Source organism: Entamoeba histolytica, genomic scaffold, assembly GCF_000208925.1.
Source record: "Entamoeba histolytica HM-1:IMSS scf_1104750517267 genomic scaffold, whole genome shotgun sequence".
NCBI lineage: Eukaryota > Evosea > Mastigamoebida > Endamoebidae > Entamoeba > Entamoeba histolytica.
The window spans coordinates 38502-51354 of record NW_001914907.1 but is presented as its reverse complement, the minus strand read 5'-3'; the positions used below and the strand labels follow the sequence as shown (position 1 = coordinate 51354).

Here is a 12853-nt window from a genome sequence, read left to right as displayed (position 1 = left end):
ATAATTCTTTTTTATTAAAAAACAACAAAGAATGATAAAAACAATAAATTAGAAGTTGAAAGAGAATTCATTTTGATTAATGATAAGTTCTCCATTACTTTGAAGAACATTGTTGAGTAAGATATGATTAATTTTAATTAAATCAACGATTAAATCATCAAATGAAATGACTTGATTTGAAGTATAAATTCCAGTGATATTTTCAAGTCTGTTAATTCCTGATTTTCCTTCTGTTGTTTTAGTTTCTAATTCAACTCCATATTCTCGAAGAATATCTTCCATTAAATGAATAACTTCGATCTTTTTATTGTTTTGATATCTCCGTATTGCTGTTTTCTCACTCACTCCTCGTTGAATGTCAAATAAATACATTTCATTACATCGTTTTTTAAGGAATGAATAAACATCTATTTTATCTTCTTCATGTTCAATTGAATTAATTCTGAAGAATTGTTCAGTTACACAACTTCTTCTAGTTGGTTTTTTAATAGTTATACGACACCATCTACTTAAAAGACAAATACAAAGTGTTTGTTGAAGTGTGAAATTGTTTCGAGCTTCTCTTGATGCTCTTAAAACAGGAATTCTTTTTTCAATAGGTGTCTTACATACTCTATTTTCATCACCATTAATTTTAATTTCAGGTGGAAGAGTATAATTTCTAATCCCTTGTTCTTTTGCTTCTTCGATTTCGAACTTAAATGGATTAAACATTATTTGCTTTTTTCAAGTTGATGGTGTTGTTAAGTATTATTAATCTCCTAAATTTCTTTCTTCTACTCCTTTTTACTTTTATCTTTCTTACTCTTGATCTTTTCGTTTTTGTTCTTTCATTTTATTCTCTTTCTTCATTTCTTTCTTGTTTTATTACCCTTTTAATTACTTTCCTTTATTCTTGTTATATTTCGTTTTTCTTTTCGGTGATTATTCTTAACCACTTTTCTCTTTCAAGTGACATGTCTTCTTATCATTTATAACTTCTTTTTATGTTTCTTTTTCATTACTCTACTTTTCTTCTTCTTCATTTTCTTCTTATTCATTTTCTTCTTATTCATGTAATTATAACTTCTTATTTTGTGAGTGTTTTATGTCATTATTTATTGTTTATTCAATGTAATAATACTATCCCTCTACAGAACGTTTGTGATACTTTCAACTCTTAATATTCATATAATTATTGAATGATTTACTTGTGTTGTGTTAATAAATGAATGTGTTTTACTTTATTCATGCATAATGGTTGTTTGGGATGAATGATAGTTGATACATATTCAATTAGCTGTTGTTTTTGTTCATAAATACATTCAAAACAAAATGGATATGACAAGGTGTAATGGTAATTAGAAGAGTGAAAAGATATGATAATGTGTTATGGTGTTAAAGAAAGAAGGAGGTTTAGATAAATACCATTGTTTTTAAGTTTAAGAAGAAAAGGAAAAATAAAAAAGAAACAGAAAAAACAAATGGAAGGGAAGAGAAAGAAGAAGGTATTGGCAGGAGGAAAGCAAAGTGGAATACTAAAAGCAAAAGAAGAAAGAAAACCAAAGAAAAGTGGAGGAAAGAAACAAGGGACATTGATAGAGTCGTTTGCAAATGATCTTGAAGGATCAAAGTTTAGATATATCAATGAACTACTCTATACATCACGTGGTGACCAAGCAAAACACTTATTTGAAGAAAAGCCAGAATTATTTGAAGAATACCATCAAGGGTATGCCAAACAAGTTGAGCATTGGCCTGTCAATCCATTAGATGCAATTATTGAATATATTAAAAAGAATAAAGAACTTCAACATATTGTTGATATGGGATGTGGAGAAGCACGACTATCACTTGAATGCCAAGACAGAACAGTAGAATCATTTGATCTATACAAAGCAAATGAACGAGTCAAAGTAGCAAATATCACAAAAGTACCCATTCAAAAAGGATGGAGTGATGCAGTTGTATTTTGTTTATCATTAATGGGAACAGACTTCCATTTATTCTTAAAAGAAGGGTTTCGCATATTAAAGCCTAATGGACTAATGATCATTGCAGAACCAATTAGTCGACTAAAATCAATTAAAGGGTTTATCAATGGAATTGAACAACTTGGATTTGTCACGATCAAAGAAGATGAAAACAATGTTTTTGTGATGTTAGTTTTTCGTAAAAATGCAAACAATTATGTGTTAAACCAAAATCAAATGGAAAAACTAAAGAAGAAAGTACATCTTTCACCTTGTCTTTACAAGAAAAGATAATATTTTTGATTGACTATTTTATGGGTTAATTATTTTACATTTTAAACAATATCATATTTTCACAACTTAATTCAATTAAAATAGGAAAAATAACATTAGTGCAATAATTGAAACAATAGAAAATGCACCATCTTTACACCATGTATATTCTCCATCATCACATCTTCCACATTCTTCGTCATAATCATCAATACGACCAGAATCAGTGCACTGAGCATCTTTAAATTTAACAGTGACAATTTGTCCATCTTTAATTCCATGTCTTTTTGAATTATAGGAATCATCAGAATCGAAATAGCAGTTAGAAGTAATGTATTTTCTGATAATTGGAGCGTTTTCATTAAATGTATTTGGGCATGACTTTAAATCTTTAGTAGTATATGCAATATAAGTAGGTAAATTACCACTAAATGGAGTAACAATACCAGAAACGAATTCTGTTTTTTTCATTGTAAGACAAGAACTATCAGAATACTCGGTTTTAGTACATTGTCCTGATGCACTAGTGCTGTATTTTATATATTCATTACCTTTAGAATCATCAATATAACAGACAGAGGTATCAATAATTTTGTATTCAACTGGAAGTTGGTTAACACCCATCTTTTCTGTGATCATAATTTTTTCTGCAAAACAAGTAGCGATTAAGAGGATAAAGAACATTTTGATTTTTTAAGATGATTAATTTTATTATATATGGTTTTCAACTTCTATTTTCATCCGTTCTGTCATTTAGAATAAAATAGAAGAAATTAAACTCTTCTGTTCTGTGTTTTTTTTCCATTAAAGCGGATTGCATTTTATATTAGAGTTTAATAATTACAGAATAATTTATTCTTTTTGATTTTTTTTTTTTTTGAATAAAACCAATTATTATAAAACTTATTCTTTTGACACTTATTGTATCAAATTAATAGACAAATAATTTTATCTCTACAAAGGATTGATGATATTCCTTTTATTAACACATTAAAGTATAAACTCAGTTAATGAGATAAATAAAAGATGTTTTATTTTATAAGAACTAATTTAAAAAAAGAATAGATGTTTCAATGAATAATTTCAAGAAAATAGAGTCATTCTTTCTTAGTTTACTACTTTTTGTTTAATTAACTTCAAAAAGAAATAGAATTTCTTTTTTCATGAATAACCTAAAGCAATTATAAAGTTCAATCAAGTCATTAAAATACTTTTGATTCTTCATAGAAAAGTATTAGAACCAATAATAATTCCAAAGTATACTATTTTCAAAAATGGTCATTGTTAAAAAAGTAAATAGCTTCAATTGAAAGAATTTACAAAACCATTTAAAAGATATACTTAGAGAGTGATTTATGTGTTTTCTTTATTTTTTAAGATAGTATAATCCAATAATTTTTTTAACACTAATTAAAAGAAATTAAAAAATAAAGCAAGAAGAAACAGAAATGAAAAATTGTTTAAAGATTTAATAATTACATACATTGACTGTTCTTTAAAAATTAATCATAAAAAATAAATAAAGAAGAAAATTTATGAATGAAAACAGACTAACTTAAAAAGATCTATTTTTTAAAATGTTTGAAAGTCTTATTGCAGATTTTCTTACCAAAACTATTGGAAAATACATTGAAGACCTTGACGTAAATTCAGTAAGTGTATCACTTTGGAATGGAAATGTTCAGTTAAAGAATCTTCAAGTAAAAAAAGATGCATGTTCTGCATTTAATTTACCAGTTATTATTTCAAAAGGGATTTTAAAAACATTAGAAGTTGAAGTTCCTTGGAAAAGTATTAAAACAGATCCATTTAAAATTAAAATTAAAGGACTTCATATAATTTCACAACCACAAACAGTTTTTGTATTTGATGCAGAACAATATGATTTAAAAAAGAAAGAACATAGAAAAGAAATTATTGATAGATTTGAAATAATTCAACAAATTGCTGAAACAAAGGCAGGTGGAGATGAGTCAGGGGTTTGGACAACTCTTGTAAATAAAATTATAGAAAATTTAGAATTAGAAATAGAGGATATAAATTTCATTTATAAAGGTGACGAAAATGAAGGTATTATTGGGTTTCATTTAAATTCAATTGTTGTAAAAAATAGTATGTCTATCACAGATACCATTAACAAAGTATGTCAACTTAATAACCTCAGTATTATTTTATATGATGAATTAAATGAAATGAATGATAAAGAATCTGAACAACAAAATGAAAAAGGATTAAATTCATTTGATTTAATGAATAAAACAGTGTTAGCAACAATTCCATCCTTTCAATTTAATCTTTCTATTGAAAAAACAATGAGACACAAAGTTACTCTTGGAGGTGAAATACAACAAATTTTTTTTTCATTAAACAAGAAACAATATAGTAATGTAATGCATATAGTAGAACGAATGACTAATTACACTCAAACAATTAAATATTTATATTGTCGTCCTACAGTTTCTGCATTAGAACAACCTAAAAAATGGTGGAAATTTGCATTTATTGCTACTAGGGATTATCTAAGAGAAAGAGAAGAAGAGAAAAATCCTATTAGGTTTGACTTTTGTTCTACACAACGAGAACGGTTTATTGAATTATTTAAGAAAGTTAGAAAAATTCCATGGGTGATACCAGCAACAAATGATGAAATAGAAGAATATAATTTAATAGAAAATCAATTAAGAAATCAAGAAATTTGTTATCTTAGGCAAATTGCTTATAAAATTGTTTCCGAAGAGAAAAAAATATATGAATCAACAAGAGGATGGTTTGGATTTGGATATCAAGTACCTGAATTAAGTGAAGAAGCTATTAATCAAATATATAATGCTATTGATTATAAACATGAAGAATATTCATTACCACCTGAAACAATTGTATTTGAGATTAAAACAATAATACAAAAAATACAATTTAAATTAATTGATGAAGATAAGATTGTTTGTAAAATGAAAATAGAGAAGATGAATATTGGTTTTGAGGCTCGAGTAATTGGACTAAAACTTAATCTTAGTTTTGATAATGGAGAAGTGAAAGAAAATAAAGTTGGTCTTGGTAAAATTTGGACTAAGTTGTCAGATGAAAAATCATTTAAAATGGAATTTGAAGAAAGTCCTATTGATAAACATTGTGATGCGATTATTAGTATAGACTGTGCACCATCTGTAATTAATTGTTCTAAAGGATTTTTTGATTCTTTAGTAGATTTTTTGACATTACCATCAAACCTTAATTTAAATTATGTTAAACAATTTGCTGAATATCAATTACAACAATTATATTCTTCTGCTGCAAGTCAAATAGATATATTTGCTGATGAACCACCTTTATTAGATATTAGAATTAATTTAACTGCACCAGTAATATATTTTTATTATGATGGAAAAGAAAAAGGAATGGATAATAATATTGCTTTATTTCAATTAGGAAATGTAAAAATAACTAATTCACAAAGAGATGAGAATTATCAAAATTACGATATTAGAATAGACGATGTTTTAATTAAATTTTTAGATTCTATTCAAGACCAATTTGATTCTAAAAAAAATATTGTTGTTCAAAAAACTGGAGCTACTCTTCAATTATCAACACTTTATTCTTCAGAACCAATACCTAAAATTAAATTAGGAATTAATATTGATCCATTTATTGCACAATTAAGTAAAAGAAAGTATGATAAACTTATTGCATATATTTATCTTTTATTATCTTTCTTCCCAAGTGATAATGAAACTACTATTAATACAAATCAAACTGAAGATATAGACGTTGTTTTAGTAAAAGAATTAGTTAAAAAACAATCTGAACTTTCATATTTTATTGCTGATATTAATATTCCTTTATTTCATGTATTATTATCTAGGATGAATGATATAACTGAAGAATCAACAATGACTTCTGTTAAAATAGAACGAAGTATATTTGGAGTGAATGTAACACCATCTGCAGTTACTATTAATATTAGTTTAGGTCAGTTAATAATGGATAATGGCTATAATACAGAAATACCGTATTTAGTTACGTCTGATATACAATCCAAAACAATACAAAAACATTTAAAAGAAGAAAGAGGATTTCAAATAGGAATTGAACAACCATTTTTACAATGTAGTATTAAAGTTATTGAAAATAAAGTTAGTGTTGATGTTGCTATTGATACTTTTACTCTTATTTATGAACCTCAAATAATTAGTGAAATTATTATTTTTTCTATGTCATTAACAATGTTACCTGAAAGTGATTCAACTACAAATTATATATATAATATTAATATCAATTTATCTCATTTCTATACCATTTTCCAATCAGAAATAGCAGTTTTAGCAATATGTTATTTTGATGGATTAAATGTTCAGTTAAATATGGATAGTAAAATAATAGATCTTACACTTAAAATAAATGAAATAGACTTAAAAAATACTTTATATGAAAAAGAAGATCCAAGATATACTTCTATTGTTTCAGTTGGTAGTCAAGTATTTTTGTTACATTATACTAATGGAACTGAAACATCTGATATTTTAGAATTAAAAATTGGAGAAGTTATTTGTAATTATGTCATGAATGATTTTTTTAAGATTATTAATGTAATTTATAATGATCAAGTAAAGAAGGCTATAGACCTTACTTCTGTTCAAAAGAAAATAGAAGAACAATATGAATATTTAAAGAAAACAGTTACTTCTTCATTATTAGATATTAAAAAAGAACCAAGAAAAACTACTGACATTAAAATTAAAGCACCTACATTAATAGCATATTTACCAAGTGGACAGGTAATTGTTAGAATAGGAGCTATAAATATTGAAGATGGAAATAATGGATGGGAAATATTATTTGATAAAATGAAAATAACAACAAATATTAATAGAAAAAAAGATAGATGTATTAATGATTTTACTTTTTCAGTGAATATCCCATTAGTAGAAGAAGGAAAACAACCTACTATTATAACTGAATTTCCATGTGCTGATATTGCATTATCTCCAAATCAATTTAAATTACTTCTTGATTTTGTTAAAACATTCTTTAGTTCAGATCAATCAAATGAAGAAAGTCAAAGTATTAAAAGAATTGAATTATGTAAATTACCTCCAATATCAAAAAATATTAATTTGAGTATAGGTATTAGTATTAAACAATTTGAAATATCAATTAAAGAAGATTGTGATATACCTAATGGAGTATCTAAATTATCATTAATTAATTTTATTGGAAATGTTGATTTAACTGATAATTCGTATGCGATGTTTCATTTTACAACAGACAATCTTATGATTATTGATACTAGAACGAAAGTAGAAATGGAAGAATATAGAAATATATTTAAGAAATCTAAAATTGATAAAATTCTTACTGTTGTTGGAAATTATTCTATTCAGTATGGAAATATCCAAAGTAACTTAGATATTTATTCTTCTTCATTGATTCTTACTCCTCAATTTATCACTAAATTAATTAATACATTAAATATAATGTTTGATGGAAATGATATTATCTTAGTAAATCCAAATGATATTTTACTTCATCCTTCAACTAAAGTTGTTGTAAATTGTAAAACAGAAGAAAATATTCAACAATCTGAAATTGAAGAATCTACGAACAATTTTACTGAAAATCAATCAATAATTAATAGTAAGCCAAATAGTAATATTTCATCCCCTCATAAAAATACTATTCCAATAAATTTAAATAATTCTAATAAATCAGAATTAATTAATTCTCAGTATGTCAAAGAAAATCTTATTCATCTTGGAGATGATCAAGACTCATTCAAAAATACATTTATTAACAAAGGATTAAAAAGAAAAAGTCAAAAACCTTCAGAAATAATTAAATATTTAAATGAGGCATGTCCAATGGAAATGACTTTTGCTGAAGTAATTCTTGTTTTAAAAGCAAATTATGAATGGTCATATCCTCAATATGTCTGTGAGTATATATGTGAAGAATTAGTAAAGATTGGTGTATTAGTTCCTACTATTCCTATGGGTCGTCATATTCCTAATATTGATTCTTCTATTACTTATGTCACTTGTAATATTCCAAATATTGATACTTTTCATATAGACTTAACAAGTTTTCAACCTTGTAGACCTATTTCAAGTGCAATTTCTCCTGACCAAATTCATGTTTTCACAATATCTTTACATGATACTGCTATTATTGCAGTACAAGATGACTCTCCTGATACTGCATTATTACATGTAACTATTGATGCAACAATTTGTCATACAGTTACACAATGTGGAAGTACATCATTAGCTGAACTTAATATTATAGATGTACGCTCATGTTTTTCTCGAGGACATCATTTTGATTTAAAAAAAGGAATTCAATTAAGTCAAGGTATTTCATTATCAACAAGTATTATTAGAGAAGGGTGGGATAATTGGTTTGGAATTAGAGGAAGTGTCACAGTCAATAATGCTGAATTAATAACAACATTTAGTGATTGGAAATTAATATTATATTTCATAAATTTATTAGGGAAATTTGGAGGAGAAACTAATTATGAAATAGATTCTGAATGTTCTATTAGAATAGATTTAAATGGATTTAAATTAATAGTTGGTAATCCATTAAGAAAAGATCCATTATTTAGAATGAAAATACCAAGTGCAACTGTTGTTTATAGATCAAGAAATGATGATTCAATATTACGAGTATTAGGACAAATTAAAGTAGATGGATATAATCCACAAACAAGAGAATATGATGTAATGCTTGAAAAAACATTAATGGAATTTAGTAGAAGATCAGTAGTAGATTGTATTCAAGGAAGTGTTGTGACTAGAGTCTTAACAAATATTGATTTAGGAAATATTGAATGTATATTAACTGTTGATCTTATGAAAGAAATGAAACGAGTATTTCAAACTGATTTTTGGACACCAAAAGAAGAAAACCTTGATTTTATTCCAATTCAATTTATTGATGAATATTCTGCATATGAAAAAGATAGTTTAATGGTATCTATTACAAATTGTGGAGTATTAAAATTAAATAATAAATTACAACATTTTGAAAATATGACGTTAAAAAGAGAATATACCGAACTTAAGAAATGTATGGTTTTTACTCCAGAAGGAGAAGGAATTGAAGTTCCAATTATTTGTGAAGGAGAATATGTACATAAACTAAGAAGTGGTTATTTAGTCATTTCAGTAATTATTCAACAAGACTCTTCAAAAATTATTAAATTTAGTTCATTATTAGCTATTCAGAATGACTTTGAAGAAGAATTATTCATTTCTATTCAAATACCAAATCCTATAAAAATTAATAAACTTAAAAATAATAATCTTCGTGGACTTTTTGACACTCCAAGACATAGACTAGGAAGTAATAATGTTGTAAAAAGTTGTCATTCTACAAACATAGAAGCTACTCCTCGTCCAAGACTCTTTAGTACTTCAGATAAATCTTCAGATAAATTTACACAACAAAACAATGATGTTCCTCAATTAAAAAATTTATTGAATGTAGAAGATAATCATGATGAAGAGAGTCAAGATGATATACCTGATTTTATTGAGGTACAAGCTTCAATACCAAGTAAAGGAATATTTTATGTTCCACCCCAATTCTTTAATGGTCAAATATCATTATGTTCATCAAGACTTTCTAATTATAAAATGCCTTTAAAAGATCTTATGACTGAAAAATATGTAGAAGTAAATTCAAGTAAATGTATTTTAACTCGAATTAGTACAAGAGAAATTGTTGGGTTTGTTCAAACAACGATTTCTCTTGCTCCATCTTTAATTGTTACTAATCTTCTTCCAATGCCATTTTCATTAAAAACTCCAACAAGTGTATTTCCAGTTCGATCACTTAGTTCTATTTCAACGTTTATCAATCCAGACTCACCAGTATTTATTACTATTGCTGGATATAATGAAACATTAATTCCAAAAAGTGGAGAACTAAAAATATTTGGCAAATGTAAAGGATATAATAGTATTAGATATTTCTGGGACATAGGGACATTAAGAATTGATGCTGAAGAATGGGTGTTTAATCGGTCATTTATTCCATTAAAATTTTCTTTAGATAAAAAGAATTATATTGGTGGAAAAATTGGTTTAAGAAATAACTCACAACCTTTACCAATTACTAGATTTTCTAAGCCTTTGTATATTGGTACTGGAAACTCTTGGTCAAGGGCATTGTTATTAGAAAAAGCAGAAGAAGTTATTCGAATAATAGAAAATGGAATTACTTATGACCTTGTTGTAGGTATTAGTATTATTGATGGTATAGCACGACAAATTACTATAAGACCTGCATTTATGGCAGTAAATGATTTAGGATGTGAATTATATTGTTCTGTTGGATCAAATTATAAAGACGTCATTATTATTCCACCAAAAGGTTCTATCCCAATTTATGGGAGTTTTTCTATATCTTCTTCTATTAATGTTTCTATTCGATGTAAAGGTCCTTGGTGTCGTGTCCCTATTGATAAAGATACTCATTTCCAATTATTATTATTAACTAAAGAAAATGGATCAATAGAAGAAGGACAAGCCACAACTATTTCAATACATTATCAACAATCAGTTATTATTCATTTCCAAGAAATACAAGAAACAAGTAAATATGTTATAGAAAATGATACTGATTATTCTATAATTTTTAAACATATTCATTCCGATGAACAAACTCAAATAGAACCAAGAAAATCACAGCCTGTTGTATTTCCTAATACCTCACATATTTCTACAATTCAAATTAAATCTGAATTTTCTATAAATGAATTTGTTACTTATTCATTAGATAATCCAGAGGTATATGAAGCTAAAGCAGGAATACATGGAATTGTTTATCCATATACATGGATATTTAATGGTGTAAATAAACTAGTTTTTACAGACAAATGGGAAAAAATGAAAGGAGATATTGGTGGATTAATTAGAAAAGAAAAAATGAATACAACTGAATTTAATATAACAATTAATAAATTAGGAATTGATTTAATTGATGAGGATAGAGAAGAATTAGCCTATATTTCATTAAAAGATATCACATATAATAAACAAGGTACATTATTTAAAAATAAACATCGACTTTTTATTGGACCAATACAAGTTGATTCTAATGCAAGAGATTGTTCTGTTGCTGTTCCTTTTGTAAGTAAAGGAATTAATATTTGTGTTGATATTGTTTCTCAACAAAATAATACTTATAAACATATTCCTCATTGTTTTATTCAATTCCAGAATATGTTTATTTCTTTGGAAACACCATTCTTAAATAGAATTATTCATTTAATTAGACTATTTAGTAACCCAAAAGATAATAAATCACTTCAAATTGAAATACCTAAATTATATATTGAACCTATCCCATATTCTAATTCTCAAACTATAACTTTTGAAACATTACAAATATCACCTGTTGATATTATCTTAAATACTATGTTATCATCTTCTTCATTATTAAACATTGGTTATAATTCATTTACAGCTCCACTACTAATGATAGGTAATTCTTTATTAACTATCAAATCTGCAAGAATTCATTTAAATGACTTCATAAGCAATAAATTATCAGCAACACCAGAACGTCTTAGTTTATTTTTTATTGATTTTTATCGTTCTCAAGCAATCCAACAACTATTACTTGCTGTTAGTTCAATGGAATTTATTGGAGCACCAGGGGTATTAGTCCATTCTGTCTATGATGGAATAACTGATTTTATAACAATTCCTCAAAAAGAAAAACATTCAGGAAACGGAATTGCTACTGGGTTAGCTAAAGGAACAGAATCATTATTACTACATTCTATTCATGGCATATCTTCTACTGCTGCATCTATTTCAAATACTTTTGGTAACCTAACTGCATCACTAACATTTGATGAAGATTATATTAAAGAAAGAGAAAGAAAGAAAAAACCTTTTTCTGCATCAGAAGGTATGGCTCAAGGATTAGGATGTGTTGTCAATGGAATAGTTGATGGAGTTAAAGGAGTTATTACACAACCAATTAAAGGAGCACAAACAAAAGGAGTTAGTGGATTTGTTGGAGGAGTAGGAAAAGGATTAATTGGGGTTGTATTAAAACCAACTGGAGGAGTAGTTGATTTTGTATCAAAAATGACTGAAGGAATTGCAGAAGAATCAGGAGATATAATTCCTCGTTCAAGAATTCCAAGAGTTGGAAATAAAAGAAGACGTATTATGAGTTATAATGAAGAAGAAGCTAAAATTGCATGGATTCTTCAAAGAAAAGGATTAGGAGATTTTGTTATTTATGTTACAATTGATGATATTTGGGTTGTTTTAACTGAGACTTCATTTGTTATGATGAAAGAGAGTGGTGTTATGGTATCTCGACTATTCCAGGATCTTTCTATTAAAGTTGGACCTAAAACAGTGACATTTTCTCATTTTGGACATCAGCTATTAACAGTAAGCTATAGACAAGGAAAGCATATGCGTAATTTCATAAGAACGTCACAACAGTTTATCAAACAAACCAATGACTAAAAATATTATTAAGTTATAGCTTATTTAAATGAACATTTGTTTAAGCAAAGAGATAAAGAGAGTTAAATATTTTTTTGTTGAGGGGGGGAAAAAAACATTTAAAAAACAAAAATAAAAACTTAAAGAACAAGA

The 12853-nt window shown here is 26.4% G+C and overlaps 4 protein-coding genes across 4 annotated transcripts; 2 read left to right on the top strand and 2 right to left on the bottom strand.

Moving 5' to 3' along the window:
• Positions 1-48: 48 nt before the first annotated feature.
• Positions 49-714, bottom strand: EHI_065730 (uncharacterized protein; the record flags this gene model as incomplete). Its single annotated transcript, XM_648557.1, has 1 exon — positions 49-714. One exon carries the CDS (start codon positions 712-714, stop codon positions 49-51), a length of 666 nt encoding a protein of 221 aa, XP_653649.1.
• Positions 715-1463: 749 nt separating this feature from the next.
• Positions 1464-2246, top strand: EHI_065720 (uncharacterized protein; the record flags this gene model as incomplete). The annotated part of the gene is made up of 1 exon (XM_648332.2): positions 1464-2246. The coding sequence occupies one exon, from the start codon at positions 1464-1466 to the stop codon at positions 2244-2246; it is 783 nt and encodes a 260-aa protein (XP_653424.1).
• Positions 2247-2321: 75 nt separating this feature from the next.
• EHI_065710 (uncharacterized protein) lies at positions 2322-2909 on the bottom strand (the record flags this gene model as incomplete). Its single annotated transcript, XM_648555.1, has 1 exon — positions 2322-2909. The coding sequence occupies one exon, from the start codon at positions 2907-2909 to the stop codon at positions 2322-2324; it is 588 nt and encodes a 195-aa protein (XP_653647.1).
• Positions 2910-3802: 893 nt separating this feature from the next.
• On the top strand, positions 3803-12787 carry EHI_065700 (uncharacterized protein; the record flags this gene model as incomplete). Its single annotated transcript, XM_648554.2, has 2 exons — positions 3803-12671; positions 12741-12787. The coding sequence occupies 2 exons, from the start codon at positions 3803-3805 to the stop codon at positions 12785-12787; spliced, it is 8916 nt and encodes a 2971-aa protein (XP_653646.2).
• Between the last annotated feature and the right edge of the window lie 66 nt (positions 12788-12853).